Source organism: Martes martes (assembly GCF_963455335.1).
Source record: "Martes martes genome assembly, chromosome: 13".
NCBI classification, from domain to species: domain Eukaryota; kingdom Metazoa; phylum Chordata; class Mammalia; order Carnivora; family Mustelidae; genus Martes; species Martes martes.
The window spans coordinates 38,891,439-38,914,378 of record NC_137901.1 but is presented as its reverse complement, the minus strand read 5'-3'; the positions used below and the strand labels follow the sequence as shown (position 1 = coordinate 38,914,378).

Below are 22,940 nucleotides of genomic sequence, written 5' to 3'. Positions count from 1 at the left end.
TTGAAGGTATGAAAAAATTGGGACAAGTCATCTGTAATAGCTGGAAAGTTCCAGAAACTGTTACATATCTTGATTATTCAGGGTTGCTGCTAGTCTAAGACTGCCTAAATCTTACTGAGCATTGTATAGGTACATTAATTAGATGAAATGTAACTCAAAAGTTCTACTTCTAAGGTTTCAAAAGCTTATTTCTCAAGGCTAGCTCAGATGTGGTAATGCTATAATTTCTAGAAGACATGAATTAAGGGCAGAATCAACAAATATACAAAGTTGCCTGCAAGAAAAACATGATACCAAGACTCAGAAAATTATATAGATTTTTATTACTTAGTCAATGGAAGACAGTGGGGTCATTACAAAGGCAAAACGACAAACCTGAATTACTCCAAAACTGAATTATCTAAGGACTATCTAGAAATTTATTTTTAATTCATTATGACTCTGACACAGATATACATGTGTACATCAGAGAAAAATAATGCCTTATATATTCAGCTCAGACATTAGTGGAAGTATTTAGCAATGGGGAATTATTTCCTAAAATGCATAATTTCTTTCTGTTGCTTCTTTCTCTATCTTAGCTACCATAGGATAGAGAAAGAACCTGATTAACAATTTCTTCAGTTTTTCTTGAATAAAACCAGGTGACACTTACACTTTGTCTTAGGTTGGTAAAGCAAGAACAGTAGAGTCACATCAAATTTGTAATCAACCTATAAATTGTATTTTATGGCATCAGGAAAACTTAGAAAAGAATAAACAATTCAATATAATATCCTTCTTAATAGATGAGTGCCTCAGGCTAATGAAGCCATATAGCTGAAGAACTGAAGACAGGTTGTGACAGCTATGAGATAAATATGTGAACAAAGCTTTCCTGTCAATTGAAAAAATTAAGAAACATTGTTAAGTGGCCAAATTAGTGGATGATGTCTTCACTGATACCCTCAATGGAAAAAAAAATTAATTACTGGCCATAGAGAAACACAGACTAATGAAAAAATTAAAGAAAATTATAAGTAACATTTACAATGTTATTATATATGCTAAATGATATGCTTTATATTTTTAAAATAACCTTGAGGTTAATTTTTACTATAATAGTTTCTATCATACTAATTTTGGAACATATGTGGCATAAAAAACCCACTGAGTAATCCATGGGAAGGCACAGAGGTACAATACACCAAGTCCATCGAACAGCTGGATTCTGTATGGGAACAAATTCCTAGTCTCTCAGGTATAGAAACATTTATTGGAAGACAATCTAAGAGTCCTAAATTTAGAAAGAGAAAGTCTTCACTGAATGAAGTGCTATTGCAAGGTTTGAACATAGAACACATATTCCGTATTTTATAAATAATTGTATGATAACAAGTACTCAGTAAGTAAATGCCAAGGATGGGAGCAGTGCGAGTATGACGTGTGATGGACAGAAGTAGCCTGTTAAGGTGCTCCCTTATGTGGGGCAAAATGGGAGCTGACTTTGTTAGTGTCTATACCAAATGGCAGGGGTGGCTATTCGTAACATTTCTCACTTAGGGATAGATTTGAGGCCTACGACCAGTTGTTTCTGTGGAAACACTGTGGTCTACTAAGCATTGCTTGGTGCTCAGGAATCCAGTAACTTGCAGGCCTGATGTAGGTAATCCCTTTCCTTATATTAGTAAGGTGCAAGGGCACTTCCGAGCAAGTACACATTAGATACACAGCATGAGTTTAAGCCAAGCACTACTATTCTGGTGATCGAGGTAGTTTAGGGTCAGTAATAGCAAAAAGCAGATATTAAGTGTTGATTAGCTTACGGAGCCCCATTCCTCTTCCATTCATTCTGGGCGTCTGAAGAGAAATTATTTTATTCAGATTTATTGGAAGGAATAATTATTTTAAAAGGCTATTATAGCTTAAATTAAAATCAAACTATCATCAACAAATCAATAAAACTGAGGTTAATTATCCTTTTTTTTTACAACTAAGTAGAACACAGAGATACAAACCTTGAATTTTCTTCTCACTTCTGCTATTTTCTCTTCTAATTCCTCTGTTTTAAATTTGGTTAGGTGGAAAACAGCACCAAGCTGATAAGCTTCCCTGTATAGTTGTTTAAGAAATTCTTCATTTTTGGACCTTAGTTTCATCAAAGATTGGATTTCAGACTCCAATTCTGCTTTTTTCTTTATACTGTAAAAAAAAAAAAAAGATCGATATGATTATTCCATGGGAGTATATATTGAAGCAAATATGCTTAATAATAGTAAAAAAGGAACAAGAGCCTGTTTTATGTTGCCAAAAATATAAAATAATCAGATACTTAACTAAAACTTGAGTACAAAGAATATGACCCAAAATTATACTTATTTTCCTACTTTTCCTGTTGGCTACTCTTGTCAAGCTGTGCTCAACCTCCGAAGGATCTCAATAAGAAAGGCTTGGGGACCTCAAATGCTCAGCTTTCAGAGCATTCATTCCTTCTATACCAATCCTTCCCTTTAATCCCATATAACATTGCTATTAAGAATAATCAAATATGAGAAAAATGCAGTCCATGAAAAGGAGAAACAAAACTTAACAGAAGAAAACTAGTAACTAAAACAAAACTTTCAAAAAGAAAACCAGGGGCACCTGGGTGGCTCGATTAAGCATCTGTGTTTGGCTAAGGTCATGAACTCAGGGTCCTGGGATCAAGCCCTACATTGACTGAGCTCCCTGCTCAGCGGGAAGTCTGCTTCTCCCTATCCCTCTGTTCCTCCCTGCCATTCATGCTTTCTCTCAAGTGAACAAATAAAATCTTTAAAAACAAACAAAAACATAAAAAGAAAACCAATAGTGAAGGAGAAAGAGTTAATAGAGGAAAAAGTAAGACATTAGATTGGATACCACCTTTTTCAAGAAACATAACATTGAGGCATACAAGATAAGAAGAAAATACAAAGAAGGCATAGCTACATTCACAAATAAGGTAACCATCTCCACAGAATAGAAATAAAACTGGAAAGCAAAATAAAAGTGGAGGAGAATCACCAAGAAACTAGCTGAAGGTATGTGTTGCCTGGGCAAGGTTCACTGCATCACAGGAGGGGTTTAGATCAGTTGTACTTGTTTGTTGAAGAACCAACTTACTGATAAAGGCTATAGATTTTTAGAAGGCACTACAGCATTGGGAAGGAACTACAGCGTTGGGAAGAAAAGATCCAGAAACCAAGAACTCAACCAATGGTTGGCTTTACTTTACCAATGGGTAAAGAAAAAATTAAAAAAAAAAATTGAAACACAACATATGAGAAGCAGTTCTAAAAGGGAAATTGATAATAGTAAGTGATTACATTAAAGAAAAAGACAGATCTCAAACCACCTAATTTTACTTCTCAAAGAACTAGAAAACTAAGAACAAAGTAAGCCCAAAGTTAGAAGAAAAGTTGACAACAACCACAGCAAAGACAAGTGCAATAAACTAAAAGCTATAGAAAAGATCACCAACAAAAAAAAATGGGTTTTTAAAAAAATACATAAAAACTGATGAACTTTTAACTACATTAAAAAGAGAAAGAAAACTCAAATAAATAAAATCAGAAATTAAAGGGCTACATTACAACTAATAACATAGAAATACAAATGATCAGAGAAACTACTATTATGAACAATTATGTGCTAACAATTGGATACCCCAGAAGAAACGCATTCTTAAAGACACACAATCTACCAAGACTGAACCATGAAAAAATAGACAATCAGAACAGATCACCAATGAATAAGAAAACTGAACCAGTAATCAAAAACTCCTAATTAAAAAAAAGACCCAACCTTATGGCTTTACTGGTAAATTCTACCAAACATTTAAAGAAGAATCAATGCCTATTGTTCTCAAACACTTCTAAAAAAATTAAGAAGAGGGAACGCTTCTGAACTCAATTTATGAGGCCAGCAAACATAGACAAAGCCAGACAAAGAGATTACAAGAAAAGAAAATTACAAGCCAATATCCTTGATCAATATAGATGCAAAAATCTTCAGCAAAATCCTAGAAATCTGAATTCAACAAGAAATTAATAGGATCATACATAATAACCAAGTGGGTTTTATCTCTGGGATGCTAGGATGGTTAAAATATGCAAATCAGTAAATGTGATACCCCACTTAAGTGGAATTAAGGATAAAAACATGATTATGTCAATAGAAGCAGAAAAGCATTTGACAAAATTCAACACCCATTTATGATAAAAGCTCTCAAATTACTGTATATAGAGGGAATGTATTTCAACATAATAAAGGTCACATAGGCCAAGCCCACAGTTAATATTATGCTCAGTATAAAAAGCTGAAGGTTTTTCCTCGAAGATCAGGAACAAGCCAAAGGTGCCCACACTTCTATTATCTTTTCAACACAGTATTGAAAGTCTTAGAGCATTTAAGCAAGAAAAAGAAGTAAAATGTAATCCAAATTAGAAAAGAATAGTTAAAATTTTCTGTTTGCAGATGACATAATCTTACATAGAAAGAACCCTAAAAAACTCCACCAAAAAACTGTTAGAACTAATACGTAAATTCAGTAAAGCTGCAGAATACAAAGCCAATACACAAAAAGCTGTTGCATTTTTATATACTAACAATTAATTATCTGAAAAAATGAAACAGTCTCACTTCCAATAGCATCAAAAATTAATAAACTATGTTGGATAAAATTTAACTAAGGATATGAAAGATCTATACAGTGACACTGTCCATAAGGCACTGATGAAAGAAACTGAGGAAGACAAAGACATGGAAAGATATCCTGTGCTTATGGACTGGAATATTTAATAATGTTAAAATGTCTATACTACCCAAAGCAATCTAGAGATTCAGCGAATCTCTATTAAAATTCCAGGGGCATTTTTCACAGATACAGAAAAAACAAATCCTAACATTTACGCAAAGCTACAAAAGACCCCAAATAGCCAAAGCAATCTGGAAAAAGAAGAACAAAGCAAGAGTTATCACACTTCCTTATTTCAAACAGTATTATAAAGCTATAGTAATCAAAGCAGTATGATACTGGCATAAAAAACAGACACATATACCAATAAAAGAGAATGAAGAGCCCAGAAAAAAACTTTTGACAAAGATGCCAGCAACAAACAACGGGGGAAGAATCATTTCTTCAATAAGTGGTGTTGGGAAAACTGGACAGCCACACTCAAAAGAATGAAATTGGCTGGACCCCTATCTTATGCCACTTATAAAAATTAAATTGAAATAGATTAAGTACTTAAATGCAAGAACTAAAACTATAAAACTCCCAGAGGAAACATAGGGAAGACTCTCCTTGACAATGGTCTTGGCAATTTTTAAAAAAATTTTCTTTTTACATATGACACCAAAAGCATAGTAAACAAAGCAAAACATCATGTGGGACTATGTCAAATCAAAAAGCTTCTGTTCAGCAAACAAAACAAACAAAACCAAAAAACAACCCTCAATAATTTGAAAAGTCAACATAGCTATTGAGAGAAAATCCATTTCAAACCATTTATGTGATAACCACTAATGTGATAAGACATTAATATCTAAAATACATAAGGAATTTATGTAATTTGGTAGGTAAAAACCAAATGATGTAAACTTTAAGTATATATAATTTTTTAAAAACTAAATAAAACATGGAAGTACTTTTAAATTAATAAGAATGACTTTGGATCTAGAGTAGGATACTTTGAGACAAATCTTGTTTGATTGATTGAATAGATTGATTGAATAGAAAACAGAATGTGAGTTCATGGAAACAGGAATGTGCACTTAGGATTTGCTATAAAGAATAGAAGGGCTGGGAGGCAAGGCTCTATTTTATCTTGTTTCCTTTTTTTCTGAGATCAGCAATATTATGCAATGTTCATATGCTATTAAAGTAGAGAGAAATAATGACAACCACTAAATGTGTAAGAGCAAATGGCAACCAGGTGGCTCAGCTGGTTAAGTGTCTGCCTTTGGCTCAGGTCATGATGCCCAGGTTTGGGATCACTTCACCCTCTGCCTCTGCACAATCCCACCCCTGCTCATGCTCTTTCTCTCCCTCTCTCAAATAAATAAATAAAATCTTTTTTAAAAAAGAGTAAATGGCATCCACTTGGCAAGTGTGTGGGTGACGGGAACTCCTATGTAAGAGCTGCTTCTGTTATTATATATTAATAGAGAGGAACACAGGGTATGTAAAAACAGATGCAAATAGGCTACCAAGAGTAAGAGGCAATCCTCATTTCCTTCTATGTCCACTATTAATTATTTCAGAAGATTTTTAGCATCAAAATGAGGGCAATGTGGGTGTTAGGAACGAAGAGTGATAAGATGTGAAATAGTTCTCAGAAAAACTGAATTGTCTAAAAATTTTTTGGTAGTGCTGAATGTCACTTGAGAATTATATAACTCAAGTTCTATTCAGCAGCAAATTTTCTGCAGTACTAATGAAGCTTAAATATGAGGGCCTCTAAATGACCCAACCCCTTATAAAGTTCTTTGAGTGTCTCTAACAGTGTTTTCAAATGGTCGTACATTTTTCATAACGTTTGTAAAAATAAGATATCCTAATCAAAATTTATTAAGACTATTTTTTTCTGACTTTATTTATCCTTCTCAAGTTGCATTGAATTGGTTGTGGGAATTCTACATTCATAACCTTGTATTCTTCATGAAGAGATCACATGTTCTATTAACTCTTAGGGCCCTACTAATTTTTTATATCCCACCTTCTTGCCCTTTAGGGCCCACCAAAACAGGATCCACTCAAGGTGAGATTAATTAACACAGCTGTATTTTACTTTAGTCACGTTCAACTGTTGGGATCCTGCTTTAGTTCGATAGGGCTTTTCAAGTCATTGAAATAAAATTTGAAGGTTATTTAAATGAATGCTTATTTTGGTCAGATATTAACTAGATTCTGAAAAAAAAAGAAAGAAGGACAAAAAGGTGGGACACAAAAAATTAGTAGGAATAACAGACTGGTCATCTTGAAGTGTCAAATAGTTGTTGGAGTGAGGGTAATAGTACAGTAAGTAAGCTGGGAAGAGTGGTGCCTGTTGTGAGAGAGTGGATTCTTAAAATCGAGACCAGGAGGTGACTCCATTAATGGAAATGATAAGATGTAAGGGTAAAACTATAAGAGAAGGTGATTGGTATGAGATGGAAGAAACGACTGTTGGGAATGTGGAAGTCTAAAAATTGAGAATCCAAGTTCTTGCATGTACTAAATACAGACCAAACTGACTGCCTCTAAAGAGAGACAGAGAGAAGAGGAATGGGAAGAGTAATTTATTTGTAAAATTTTAATTCCTTAAAAATGTCTAAAATAGGCTAAAATATTGGTGAGTAGTTAATCTGAATGGTGCATAAAGCATTTTCTCTTTCAATAGCTGAAAAAGTAAAAAATTAATAAAAGCAAAATAGTTTAAGACCATTCATTGAAAAGTGTGCTGGGAAATGCTGAAAAAATCATATTCTGTACTCCTGTGAAGTAACTCAAATTAATAGGCTGGTAAAATATAGCTAAGCGAGTATGAAAAACACAGTACCCTGTGGATTCATTCTAAGTATTCCAGGCTATTTAACAACTTCAATAATATTCTAATTGCTATCTCTATAAATAAATCACTATCCTGTTAACTCTTGATAAACACATTTCATAAAATATACCAGTATGTCTTTATGGTGTTCAATAGCTTTTTTGCTCATTTCCCCTGATTATCAACCCCATCTTTGGATCACTGCAGTTACAATGGCACTGTCTTGCTTCAGGTACAGTAGAGCATTAGGACTAGATATTTCACAGAGCTTGAAAGTAAGAAAATGGCTATACAGAAATTCATACCACACAGTTAACTTCAAGCAAACTAAATACAAATTAATCAATTTCAAATCATCATAAACAAGTTCATTTTTCTTGACTTAGGTTACTGAAGCCTGCCTATCATGTGAATAAGCAATCAAGTTAAGTTGCTTGCACAAGCCAAATGCTTGCACAAGTCAAATGCAAAAGGTCCATTTCTTTTTTTTTTAATAACTAATTAATATATTTATTTACTTTTCTAACACCTTTCATTTACCATTTTAAACATAGAGAGAATTTGGAAAAATGATACAATAAACACTTATACTCTCCATCAAGAGTCAACAATTGTTAACATAGTGCCACATTAAAACACTTTTCTCAATTTATTTCCACACTTGGATACATTTTCTTGCTAAAACAAATGATACTCAGTGGTAGACATCAGGACACTTCATTCTTCAATCATTCGTCAATAAATATTTGAGAATTCAAGGAATGTTCTCTATATAACTACAATACTTTCACTATACCCAAGAAAATTAACAAAAATTTCATAATAACTTTCAATGTCTGATACATATTCAAATTTTCTAATTGCCTCCAAAACGTCATGGATAGCTGGTTTTTTTGTGTTTTTTTTATTTTATTTTTTTTACTTTTTTTTAAATTAAATTTTTTATTTATTTTCAGCGTAACAGTATTCATTGTTTTTTCACCACACCCAGTGCTCCATGCAATCTGTGCCCTCCCTAAAAGGTCCATTTCTAAAGGATGCTGGCTTATCTGAAAGACAAAATTACTAATTATACATTGTACAAAAGGTAAACAATCATGTTTCATTATCATCAACAAAACATCTTGCCAATATTTGTATACACAGTCATGGACAAAGTCTACTGAGAAATATGACATCTATCTTTTAATGTTGCCATATTTAAAATGAATTATATATGAACAATAGATAATACACTGAATTAATTAGGTAATTTATTCAAATAGTGTAGCAGTTGGAAATGACATCAAATAGTGAGACAGTATTCTAGTGGAATCTTAGAATATATGTATCAGCGAAAATCTGGGAAATTTTCATGAGGGCATTTAATAGATGTACGAGCATCAGTGATTTGCTTAAAAACTTTTTATTATTATTTTTAGACCTAAGGAAAAAAGAAGCTGGGATTAAGGGGAAGGTGATTCAGGTAAATGGAAGAATAAAAAAGAAAAAATAAAGAAAAGAGTATGAAGAACAGAACTCTTTTGAGAAAGCAGTGAGTATAGGCAAATAGAGATGGAGAAATAAATAAAGTAATAGGCTTTTGATTTCTTTTGGAAGTACTAAATATCATGTCCACAGTTTGCTACAACATGTCAGAGACAGGAATCAAGGCTTCCTAGTGGATATAAAGAGGCAGTACTTCTGAGAAAGAACAGAAATTTTAGATTCAGATACACCCAAAATCAAGTTCTAATTATTCTTTATGTAATATGGGAGGATGGTTTCATACACAATTACCTTATCTGTAAAATTTGCTTAATAATACCTACCATTAAGTTTGTTATAAATATTAAGCTTAAATAATATATACACTGTATATAAATAATAAATACACTGTAATTCTACATATTGAATAACATACACAAATGACTTAATAAATCACTTTTTGTTAATCAGAAAGTATCAACAACATGGATCTTTATTATAGTGCCATCTGGTTTAATGAAATAGAAGAGAAGGAGAAAAAGAAAGAAAAATAAAAAAGGTAAATAATCATTAATATTACTTTGGAGAAAAATGAGATATCACAGGTGACATCAGAACAAACGTATCAGAGAGAGAATAGGAGCACAGAGATATTGAAACAAAGAAAGAAATAAGGATAACAAATACTTATATTCAGCTTTCATTAGTTCATTATGTGATTTATTTAACACCTAATGAGAACATAGACAAGCATAAAGATACACACAAACACAGACAATGCCTAAAAGTAAAGCGCTTAGCCGAGAGGAAACATAAACAAACCATCAGTAACTGTACACAGTGTGACAAGTCCTGGGCAAAAAGTATATGGAATCAGAGGAGGTTAGTTAAATGAATAGCTACAAGCATTGACTGCATATCAAGTGCTAGACACAAAGATGAATTAAAACTAAGTTTCCCAATTTATATTCTCATGAAGCAAAAAAGACACACAAAATAATAGATCTTGGTGCAATCATAGATATAATAAAAAAATAAAAAAGAAGCACTTAATTTCACCTGTTTTGGGGATATGGGAAAACAAGTTACCAACAGAGAAAGCACCTAGGAAGAGTTAGTATTTGACCTATTGTATGAATGATCAATCATATATATATATATACATGTATGTGTGTATATTGTATGTGTGTGTGTGTGTGTGTGTATAGCCAGAAAAGGAGGAAAAAGTGGAAGGGAAAGAAAAGGAAGGAAATTTCAATCAGAGGAATACCACAGACAAATATTAAACCTTAAAACAATATAAGTTTGGATACATTCGCATTTTAATAGGCTAGAACACTGAGATCATGGAAAAGAGTGGTAGGACAGAAGTCTGAAGATTTACAGATTTAAAGTGTCTAATCTAACAGTCTGGGAGTTTAGGCTTTATGCCACAGTCTGTAGGGAGACTCTGAAGCTTTTTTAAGATGCTGAAAGTAACATTTCATCCTTTGTAGGTAATTTGCAAGGGTAATGTTGTATATGCTGGATCTGAGGACTCAAACTTGGAGTAAGGCAGACTAGCTGGAAGCCTATTTTAATATTCCAATTAGGAGACAAATAGGGCATGATTTATTCCATTGATAATTAAAACAGACAGAAAAGCATCATTTAAAAGACATACTCAAAGAAGTTGGTAAGATGTCGGCTGTAAGCAGGTAGAGAGGCATATAGGATGATGCCAGAAACTAGTACTTGGTGGGTAATGGTGTCAAGATATGATGTTAGGAGAGAGGCTAGATAGTCAAAATGATACTATCAGGAGAAATAAAGATGTGGATAGAGATTAAAAAGTAAAGAAAAGTACAACATATGTTAAGATAAGGAGAGCAAATAAAATTTCTGGAACTGAAAGTAGACCAAGGATGTAAATGGGTTGTAGTTCGAACTCTGAGCTAATCTATTAGTGACAGGCAGAGCTAAATGAGCCACTGTAACATTTCTAGAAAGAATAGCTTCACAGAGTTAAAAGGAGAACCAAGGGAGTGACATGCTGAATCTCAAAAAGGGATAGCATTAGGGAGGGCAGAGACACAAATGCTTGGTTCACACGCGGAAGAAAAAATACAAACAATAACACAGAAAGCATTTGGGGGTTTTAGAAAGGGAGATGTGTTATTGTTGTTGTTGTATTTAACTTCAGGGAGATAAATTTTGGTAGCATGGTCATTTCAAAAGCCAGACCGTTGTGTGTCAAAAAATGATTAATAGTCAAGCAAATACTGTTAATAATCTTAGCAAATATTGCTAATTATGTGAAAACTTTAATGGGAATGTAAGGGAAATACTGTGTGACTACTGAAAATACAACTAGAATAAAGGCAAGGTTTTCATTTTAGCTTGGAAGAAGGTTAATGATGAATACAAGCTGAAGGAAAAAGAGTAATGAAGATGTCAGAAATAGAAGTGATAAGAAAAAAACTACATCCTGAATGGGGCAAAAGGGATTAAGACCAAGAGCAGAGAAAGAGGTGTTGGCCTTAAAGAGGAAGTGCCATTTACCACTTAAATGTAAAGAGGCAGGAAAGTGGCTTGCAGATATCACCACAGTAGAATACATTGGTTTGATAAAATACATCATGTCTTCAACTTTTCCTGCCCGTATGAGTAACCTGTAGTATAAAGAAAATTAGAGTTTTCCTTCTGAGCTTATCTTGTTTGCGATTTATTACGACTCCTGAATCTAAAGATTCATACTTTAAAGAATTATGGACTGTTAAATGCCATTGTCTTTTTGAATACTGCTTTCCCATTTTCTCATTTATTTCTCATTCTCTTCTCCACAATTCTTAATATTTCTTCCATATGTTTTGTCTCTTTTGCTCTCTTTGCTGCATTCCTTGTTCCTTTTCATGTTTCCAAGTATACTGATTCTTTTCCCTCCCAGCTGCATTTGCTATTTAATTAATTTAAATTAATTTAAAATTAATTTAATTAAATTTTTAAAAATTTTTTTAAATTTAAAATTTAATTAAATAATTTAATTTTAATCAAAATGAATCCAGTTTTAAGCTCTACAAGTTTTGATGAGTTCTTTTTCAAACCTCCCTGAACTGTTTTGACAGTGTTCTATTAGTTTGCTTTGTTCCCTTTAACCATTTTAAATTTACTAAGGCAGAGTTACTCTAATACTATCACTTGAAATTATTGGGGGTGTAATATACTGCTGATTATTTCTGCTAACTCTCATTCATGTTGAAATTTTCCCTATTTTATATTTTGTGAGCTCATCTTTAAAAGCTTTACTTTTTATCTGAGAAAATCTCGTGTGCCCTCAGCCAATTTATTTTTCTAGAGAACATTTATCAAAGTAAGATAATTTCTAAAATGATAATTTCTTGGTTAAGACCACCTAGATGGTATATATAAATGAATATACCAAACAATCGTGAAAAAAAAAAAAAAAAAAAGCCAGACCGTTCTCACTTGTTTTTCTCTACCCAGGTTTCAGGCTTAGGCAAACACACTTTCTTGCCTCTACCTTTGCTTGTGGGTTTATTTTTTCTGCTCCACCCATTCAAATGCCTTTACTTTATCCAGCTCCCTTACTTGCTCAGAATTCATAGCCCATAGCTGGTATCTGAAGACACTAAAATTTAATTACCCTGTTTACCAAGATGAGCAAAGTTACTCTCCAATTCATATTTTCAGATCAGCCAAATATCAAATAAAAATTTAACTTGAAGTTGTTCAGTCTTCTTTCATTGGTCCCTGAGGATTTCCTTTTCCTTGTCATAAGCACAACAGAATGTTTACCCTATTTATGCTCCATCTACAAGTGTCTTACATTCTTATTATCAACATTGCAGGAAATGTAAATTCTCATTGCTATTTTATCTACTTACTCTTTTTAGACACTTCATCCTGTTCTTTTAATTTTGTGACTCAAAATTTGTGTCTTCTTCACCTCTGTGCTATAGATCTATGTATCGAATTTTTACTTTTCATTTCATTTGAAGAACTATTAAGAATCTGAAATTTAATATGGCCCAAAGAGACATAATTGTATCTTCTCCAAAATCCTCCGCACACTTTCCTCGATCCCTTGTTACCTCAGCAAACAGCCTGACCATTTTTTTCCCCCTCACATTTTATATTCCATCTATCAAAAGATCTGGTTCACACTTCCCTCAAAATATATCTGGAATCAGCTATTACCATTTTTATTGAAAAAAACCTTGATCTATGTCATCATTCTTTTAAATTTTCTGAATTACCAAAAAAGCTGTCATCCTTCCTATATGCACTAAAGTGCATCCTTCACAAGCTGCCCAACAGATCTTTCTAAAATAAAATGTACAATCCTTTAAATGCATTCAATGTTTTCATCTATATTCCTTTATCACAGCCCACTTACGGGCTTGCAGTATCCAGTCCCCATCTGCTTTGCCAACATTTGTCTCCTTAAATTACTCTACCCACATACAATTTTCCAGGAACTCTGACCTCCATTCTGTTTCCAGAACACATAGGATCTTTATCTATCACAGGGCTTTTGCAAATTCCATTCCTTTTATTCAACAACTTCCTCCCTGGATCAGCTCAAAGCTGGCATGTCCTCTTCATTCAGATCTCAATTCAAATGTTACCTTCTTAGTGACAGGTGTTCCTAGAGGTCCTTGCTAAAGCAGAGCTCCCAATCCTTTCCTGGCCCTGTCACTCAAGCACATTATCCAATTATTTTCTTCGACTCAAGAGTATCAATGACTGAATTTTTAAAAAATTATCATTGCACATGTTTATTATCTATTTAGGAGAATGTAAATTTAAATGCATTTAAACAACATTTCATATAAAGCAAATGTTCAGGACACACAAACACACACACATGCACACACACATATACACTCTCACAAACTTGCATTTGCTATTTAGGTCCACATTTGCTTTAAATATAAATCTTGATTATGAAGTTCCTCATAAGCATAAAGTTATAATAATCTACTGGCCATAACTATGAGATTATAAAATCACCACATAAAGTAAAAATAAAGATACATGAAATTATTTCTTATGTTAACCACAAAATAATAAAAACAATTGACCTTTATATTATTTTTTGTTTCTCTTATAATGTATAGTGTATAACAAATAAATATTGTCTATCAAAAATGCCATTCAACAAATATTTAATGCACACCAACAATGTGTCTGTAGATTAGTGACTAGATTAGTCCCTGAGGATTCAATAACAAGGGAAAATACAGACAGGTTCTACCTGCAAACATTTATAAGGCAGTGGGTGTGCAGCCATGCAAAAAGTGTACATTTTATCTTTTTTTATTTTATGCATAAAACATCACCAAGGCCATCTTATTTCTAAGAGGAAAAATAGTTAAATAAATTTGAGATCATCATAGAAGGCAGAATACGTCTAGAAAACCAAAGAAATGAATAGGGAAAAGAAATCACAAGCAATAAGTCACTAATGGCTAAAATGAGCTGCAGCTCCAGAATTTCCTGCTAGCTAAAGCCATTCCTGCTTTTCTAATCATACTTGTTAGGCTGCTAAGAAAGTTTAGCTTCTATAATAATTATTACCTTGGGGGTTCATTGAAAGCAGGAACTTTCCCTTTCATATATATATATTGAAACTTTATGCATGTAATGTGAATTCAATAATAGATTAATAAATTATTGAATGTATTTTTTGTTGGACTGAATTAACAATTTATGTAATTTAATGTCTGTTTTTAAACATAACATTTTATTGAAGTAGAACATTTATAAAGAAGAGTATGCAAATCAAAGAATACAGCTTATTACATTTCACTGTGAATGGACCAGTAATACCTTCATTCAGACAGAAAAAACTGAACACTGTCAGCAGAAATTCCTATGTGTGCTCTCGCAGTGACTATCATCCAACAGGAGCTGCAATCCTGATGTCTATCACCACCATGAAAATTTGTTAGTGTTTGAACAGGATCATATTGTATATACTATTACTGTGTCTTCTTTTACTCAATATTATGATTACGAGATTCACCTAAGTTGCTCTACATAGTTGAATTCTATTCATCCGGCTCTTGATTTTGGCTCAGGTCATGATCTCAGGTTCGTGAGATCAAGCCCCATGTTGGACTCTATACTGCACATGGATCCTACTTGACATTCTCTCTCACCCTCTCGCTCTGCTCCCTACCACTTGCTCCCTCTATCAAAAGAAAAATCTAAAATCTTACTTCTTATTAACTACTGTTAATATCTAGTAGTGTTTCAACTATCCAGCTATCTATATTTTGGCCAGCACTACACAGTTTAATGATTATTTAAACTTTTTCTTGTTTAACTATATCATAGAGCTGTTTATGATCACAAATCACTTAAAAATTATGATTACCTTCACTGGATAATTATTTTATTAAATTATAAAACAATATTACATGAGGAATTTAGTTATAATCACAATAGAAATTTTGATTTATTTGATTAGAACTTGATTTTTCTCATTATTGAACCATATTCCAAAATTTTATATACTCCTACATTTACTAATTTAAAAAAATATTTTTCTAAGACTTACTATAAAGCTATAGTAATCAAGACAGTAGGGTTTATTAGTGAAGGAACAGACAAATATACCAATGCAACAGAAGAGAGAGCCAAAAATAGACCCACAGAAATACAGTCAAATGATCTTTGACAAAGAAGCAAAGGCAGTACTGTGGAGCAAAGATCACCTTTCAACAAATGGTATTGGAACAACTGGACAACCATGTACGAAAATATGAAGCTAGACACAGAACTTACACCTTTCATAAAAATTAACTCAAAATGCATCAGAGACCTAAATATAAAATGCAAACTATAAAATTTCTGAAGATAACATAAGAGAAAAACTAGATGAGCTTGGACATGGCAATTATCTTTTAGATATAATACCAAGGCACAATCCATGAAAGAAGTAATTGATAAGCTAGACTTCATTAAAATTAAAATCTTTCACTCTTGTGAAACCCAAGGTCAAAAAACTGAGATGACAACCCACAAACAGAGAAAATATTTGTAAGGGACACAGCTGGGAAAGACTTGTTATCCAAAATATAAAAAATACTCTGAAAAGTCAACAAGAAGGAAAAAAATTTAAAAATAGGTCAAAGACCTTAATGGACATCTCATCAAAGAAGAGAAGTATATGAATAATATCAAATAAGTATATGAAAATATGCTTCACATCATATGCCATTAGGAAAATGCAAATCAAAACAATAAGGTATCACTACACACTTGTTGGAATGGCCAGAATCCAGTACAGTGACAATACCAAACGCTGGTGAGGATGTAGATCAACATGAACGTTCATTCATTGATATTGGGGATGCAAAATAATACAGCCCCTTTGGAGGACAGTTTGGCAGTTTCCTATAAAACTAAATATATTCTTATCATACGGTCTGGCAATCTTGTTTATTGGTATTTATCCAAGGGAGCTGAAACCTTTGTCCACACAAAAATCTGCACATCAATATTTATAGAAACTTTATCTATAATTGCCAAAACTTGGAAGCAATCAAGATGATCATCAGTAGGTAAATGGATAAGCTGTGGTACATCCAGATATGGATAGTACTCAATACTAGAAAGAAATAAGCTATTAAGCCATGAATGACATGAAGGAACTTTAAATGCATATTAGTAAGTGAAAAAATCCAATTGAAAAGACTACATACTGTACGATTCCAACTATATGTCATTCTGGAAAATGCAAAACTATGAAGACAATAAAAAGATCAGTGGTTGTCAGAGTTTCGATGGGAGGGTTGGGGAATGAGTAGACAGGATATAGAGAACTAGGGCAATGAAAATACTCTGCATAATTCCATTATTGTAGATACATGTCATTATACATTTGTCCAAGCCTACTGAATGTAAAACACCAGCAGTTAACCATGATGTAAACTATGGACTTTGGGTGAATATGTTCTGTCAGTGTGAATTCATCAGTTGTACCAACTGTACCACTGTGGTGAAGGATGTTGATAATGTGAGAGTCCATGCATGTGTGGGAGCAGGGGGTATGTGGGAAGTCTCTATATCTTCTCCTCGATTTTGCTGTGACATACTGGCTTTTAAAAAATAGTCTTAATTAAAACTCCAACACTTGTATACCTTAAATATATACAATTTTTATTTCTGAATTATACTTCATTAAATCTGGAAATAGATTTTTAAAAATAAATAATAAAATACATTTTAATAAATGTTAATCATATTTGGTGTTTTCTCCATAGAAGTTTCCTATTTTATATTTGTCTTTTTAGGTTTAGGTTTAGGTTAGGTTTTAGGTTTAGGTTTCATTTTCTAATGAATGAGAAAGCAGTTTTTGTTAGTGGATAGAGTCTCCAGAGGCCATTAATATTTCTTGATTCTGACCTATCAGATATTGAGGAAACCTTACCTTATAGTGACATATGGTTTGGTGTTATAATTTATCCCGCAAAATTTCTACCTCATGAAAATTCTAATTTCTAAGATGTAAATGAAGTGGCGAACATAAAAATGTTCACTTGCCAATTTAAAGCACTTCTGCATTTAACATCTAGCTTCCGTCTCCAAAAACATCTTCCCTCAGTTTCAGACCTGTGCATCAAAGTGATATCTACACACTTACATTTGAATCATGCCATACACAATTCCAAACCAAACATATGAACATCTTCCCTCCAAACTTTCTTTTTTTCCTCCATACATTTCTCATTAATTAAATCTTAACTCATCCAATTACCACCAAGGTTATATCTTTAAAAGACAAATGCGACCATACAGCTTCTTTAGTAGATTTCCGTAGTCTTCATCGGAGTCCAAATCCTTTGGAATGATTCATTATCTAACACTTAGTTCCCTACCCTCAATGTTTGTTCCTATCTGCCTGCCACATAAAAACACACACACAGAGACAGACATACAACTCAGATCAAGCACCTGCTCTAAGCTCTAGACACAAAGTCAAAGTGCGAACTCACAGCAATCTTATCTGTACCCTAAGAGAATTGCCATTTTAACATTAAGACTACTATTTGGGATTGCTGTTATTGGACTAATATGTCAAGCATATTTGAACATCCACTAAACATCAGTTAAACTGAAGCCAGATTAAATTTTTTAAAAAATGAGGTAACGTTAAAAAAAAAATCCTGAATCTGAATATAGAAAATCAGGTTTCAAATGCCAATGATGTTAAAACTGTAGTAATTTAGAAAAGGTGCTTTGCCTCTCTGGATCCTAAATTCCTTATTTCTTCCTTGAAAGCCCCCACAAGAATTCTATAGAAAAAGCAGAATTCGAGAGAAGATGTATGAATATTCCACCTCATTAGTGATCAAAGAAATGGAGTTTGAAACAATATTGAGAACATAGATTTTCACTTATCAAATTGGAACAGATTTTTAAAAAAACTATAGCACTCAATGTTAGCACAGGTATATCACAGAACGAGATTATGTATTGCTCAGCTTCAATAAATGATAGTCTTTCTGGAAAGTAAGTTTAGAAAGTTATTACAAAAAAAAAATTAGGTATTTTATTTTTTAAAGATAATAGAAATTTAAAAGTATTATAGCCAATCTATTTTTATAAATCTACTTTAAATTCTAAAAAGTAATGATGCCAAGAAAGATTTCTGAAAAAAATCACCACAATATTTATGTCATAAAAATAAAAACAACATAAACATAAATTTTAGAGTAATTATGAAAAAATCCATATAATAGACTTTTGTACCGATATTTAAATAATAAAAATTTGTATAACAATGCAACAAAAAATTCTATTATATCATGTTGGGAATAAAAGCAGGACATACAATTAGTTTCATCATGAATGAAAAAAATCAATAATACACTAATATGATTACCACTATTTACTGAAATGATTTTAGATTTTTTGCACTTCTGCACTTTTTTGTATTTTCTTTTCTTTTACAACAAATATACCCTATAACCAGAGTCCAATATGATCATACAGATGTAGAAATGTTGATAAAATAGAGCTTTGAATATCATGGCTTGGAAAATGGAAAAAAGTCTGGGCATATCCAAGGACAAAATGAAAAAGAGAACCCCTTTCATAAATATAAGGTTGCAAATGATTAACTCAATTTTATATTAGGACTCAAAGATTTTCCACAAATAGTTTCCAGAAGAAAATGGACAATGCACAATTAAAATAGCCAAGAGCACAAGGAAAAGAGACAAAAAAAGCATTAGCTAGGAGAATAAGATGCAAAAGTAATTAGAAAGACTACACATATTTAAATTATTACATGTAGATAAAATAAAACTAAAATAAAATAACTATTTTCACTATGTTGAAGAAGCAAAAGATAAGCTGTAAATACATCAAAGAGAATCATAAAATGACTTAGAAGATATGGAAGAAAAGCAAATAAAGTTTGGAAATGAATAATTACATTTGCATCTATCTATCTATCTATCTATCTATCTTTTATCTACCTACTTACCCACCTACCTACCTATCATCTACTGAGAGTAAGAGACCAGTTAAAGGCAATAATGTAAGAAGTATTTGCCAGGTATGACTGATGATTATCTCCTCAAATATTACCTTTGTATTTTTTTTTTATCTTCTCTTCCTTTGGAACATCTCTTAAAAATGTGGTAGACCTGACTTCTTCTTGCCTGCATATCCCTTTATCTCTCTTTCATTTCACTAATCTTTCATTTATTCTCTGTTGAGCACTACATAATCTGCTATTAAAAGCACCCACTTATTTTTTAAATTTCAAGTAAAATTTTGAAGGAAAAGTTAAGTAATTAAATGATATCTAAGGTATTAACTGGACAAGCACGATGCATATGATGGAAATCTTTTCCTCTAACCAGGGTTACATTCCCCTTACATGTGATAGATTGTATCAGTGCTCTCAATTATGCACTCTCTTTTTAAAAGGATTAGATTACCACCCTGTTGACATGGGCTTGGCGATATGACTTGCTTTGTTCAATGGAGTGTGAGCAGAAGAAACACTTATCATCTCCTGATAGAAACTGTAAGAGCTATCAAGTGATCCCACTAATGAACTTGTGCTTACCAGAGCAACATGTCCTAGAAGGATCTGATCCTTCACCCTGAATCTAAGAAGTAGAAATAACATGAAGCATAGACAGGGCTAAGTTGCAATGCTAGTGAGAAATGAACTTTTATACTTGCATACCACTAAGATGGGGTGGTTGTGTGTTACTGTGGAATAATCTAATAAATGCTAACCTCACACTCTCTTTTTTTCTTCCAGAGGAGTCTTCTCATTAACTTCAAATTCTTCTCTCTCCTCTGGTTCTCTTAATAAAGTGTAGTAATATTAAAAAGTACAGTTTTAAATTATCTTTTAGAAAATAGTTCCTTTTGTTCTTTTTTTTTAAATATTTTATTTATGTATTTGACAGATAGAGATCACAAGTAGGCAAAGAGGCAGGCAGAGAGAGAGGGGGAAGCAGGCTCCCTGCTGAGTAGAGAGCCCCCGATGCAGGACTCAATCCCAAGACCCCTGAGATCATGACCTGAGCCTAAGGCAGAGGCTTAACCCACTGAAGTCACCCAGGCGCCCCCTTTTGCTCTCTTTTAAAAAGGCAGAGGACATTAGGGTAAGGGAGGGAAAACTGGATGGGAAGAAATCAGAAAGGGAGACAATGAATGAGAGACTCTGGACTGAGAAACAAACTGAGGGCTACAAAAGGGAGGGGGGTAGGGAGATGGGGTAACAGTTGATGGGTATTAAGGAGGGCACATGTTGTGATAAGCACTGGGTGTTAAACAAAATAATGAATCACTGAACATTACATCAAAAACTAATGATATACTGGTTGTTGGCTAATTAAACATAAAAGTATTTTAACATACAGATAAATCTTACAAATGTTTCATTCTACCATTTCCAAAGATAAAATGATCAATAAGAAATTTTAACAATCTTCCTATATAGTCATCAAATATCATCATTACTCTTCTCCTGTCTTTCCTCCTTCCCTCCCTTCAGTACTTACCTGAATAACATAGTATGTATCAGGTACTATGCTTGAAGATGTGGATTCACTGGTGAAGAAAATATGGCCATAGCCTATGCCTGCCCTCAGAGATCTCATTTTTTGAGGGAATGAACAAGAGTCAAATATTCACACAAACAAAATTCCAAATATGGCAAGAGACATGGAGAAAAGTAGGTGTGCCAGACACACACATAATAGACAAATTGGATTTAACTGAACAGTCAATGAAAAGCTTCTCAGAACTGACTCTTAAACTGTCTTAAGGATAAATGTTGGGTAGAAGGAATAGGAAAAATACCATAGGAAAAGGAAATAGCATAAAAATGCCACATGGGGGGGTGTGCCTGGGTGGCTCAGACGTTAAGCCTCTACTTTCAGTTCAGGTCATGATCCCAGAGTCCTGGGATGGAGACCCACCTTGGGCTCCCTCTCAGTGGGAAGCCTGCTTCTCCCTGTCACACTCCCCCTGCTTGTGCTCCCTCTCTTGCTGTCTCTCTCTGTCAAATAAATAATTAAAATCTTTTTAAAAATGCCATATAGGCTGGGGAAAATATGGCAAATAAGAGAAGATCAAGTAGGGCCATTTTATTTGAACTACATAATAAGGGTAAAACATGTGTGATATGAGACTGCACAGGCAGATATGTCCACCTATTCAGGGACATAGTAGGGGAGGTTAAGGAGGCATTTTGCCCCTTCATTCCTGTTAACATTAATGCAGGTATGAAGAGAAATGGATCACACTTACGGGAAGGAAGGGAAGGAGGGAGGGAAGGAAAAGCAAAGCAAAGCAAAGCGGGGGGAGGGAGGGGAGAAGGAAGAAAGGGGAGAGAGGAAGGGAGGGAGGAAGAAAGGAAAAGAGAGGGAGGGAAGGAGGGAGGAAAGGAGAAAAAAGAATGTACCTACCACAGTGTAGATAATGGGCTAGAAAGAGAGCAGAATGACTGCAGTAAACTAGCTTTGGAAGTCACTGTAAATTCACACAAGACATGATGATAGCTTGTACCAGAGGGCTGGTGGAGTAGTGAGACAGATAAAAATGTATTTAGTATGTGGAACATTCGTTCTTATCATGTTGAATAAGAGGACTGAAATAGAAAAAGGAAGCAAGAAAACCGTAGGTTTCTGAGCTAAGAAAACTAGTAGTGGCTAGAAAGAATTGAGGGTTGACAAGGACAGCAGAAGCTTAGTTAAACATTTTAATTTTAAAGAGTCTTTGAGTATAAGAGGATATGTCAAAAGGAGGTGATAGGAGCGAGCATAAAACTCCTTATTAGATCATTTTTTCACCATTTTGATACCTCTAAAGGGATTCAGAGTGATTTAAAGAGCAACACCAAGCAACATCTAGGGGCATCTGGGTAGTTCAGTTGGTTAAGCCTCTGCCTCTTGATTTCAGCTCAGGTCATGATCTCAGGGTTGTGAGGTTAAACCCCGCGTCAGGCTCTGCCCTGGGAGTGGAGCCTACTTAAGATTCCCTCTCTCCCTCTCACTCTGCTTCCCCACTCCAACTCAAAAAAAAAAAAAAAGCTAATAGAAGTAAACAAAATTTAAGCTAATGATAATCACAAAAACTACCATACCACCCCAGGGAACAAAAATGAAGAGATGTATTATACTTAACATATTGGATATGTTATATCAAAATGAAAATTATATTTGCATAATTACCTTTCATTGATTACACCTGCCACTGTTTCAATATCAATTTCAAGTTTTTTGTTTTCTTCTGTCAATTGAGCATTTGCAATTGAAATATCTGAAAAGTCTCTTGCAATATTAGAAAGCTCAATATCCCATGATTTTTTCTTGAAGAAAAGAATAAAAGAATCATTTATACATGTCTTGTATCTCAGAAAGAAAAACATGTGTAATGATGAAATTACTTTTACTTGCATGA

At 33.4% G+C, this 22,940-nt stretch overlaps 1 protein-coding gene across 1 annotated transcript in view; it reads right to left on the bottom strand.

The window, feature by feature from the left end:
• The window catches only part of CCDC178 (coiled-coil domain containing 178), a gene marked incomplete at both ends in the record, with an annotated part of 413,121 nt that overhangs the window by 295,621 nt on the left and 94,560 nt on the right, over positions 1-22,940 (bottom strand). Inside the window, 3 exon segments of the mRNA XM_080821927.1 lie at positions 1,998-2,181; positions 20,270-20,335; positions 22,712-22,848. Of these exon segments, the coding sequence (XP_080678053.1) occupies positions 1,998-2,181; positions 20,270-20,335; positions 22,712-22,848 (387 nt within the window).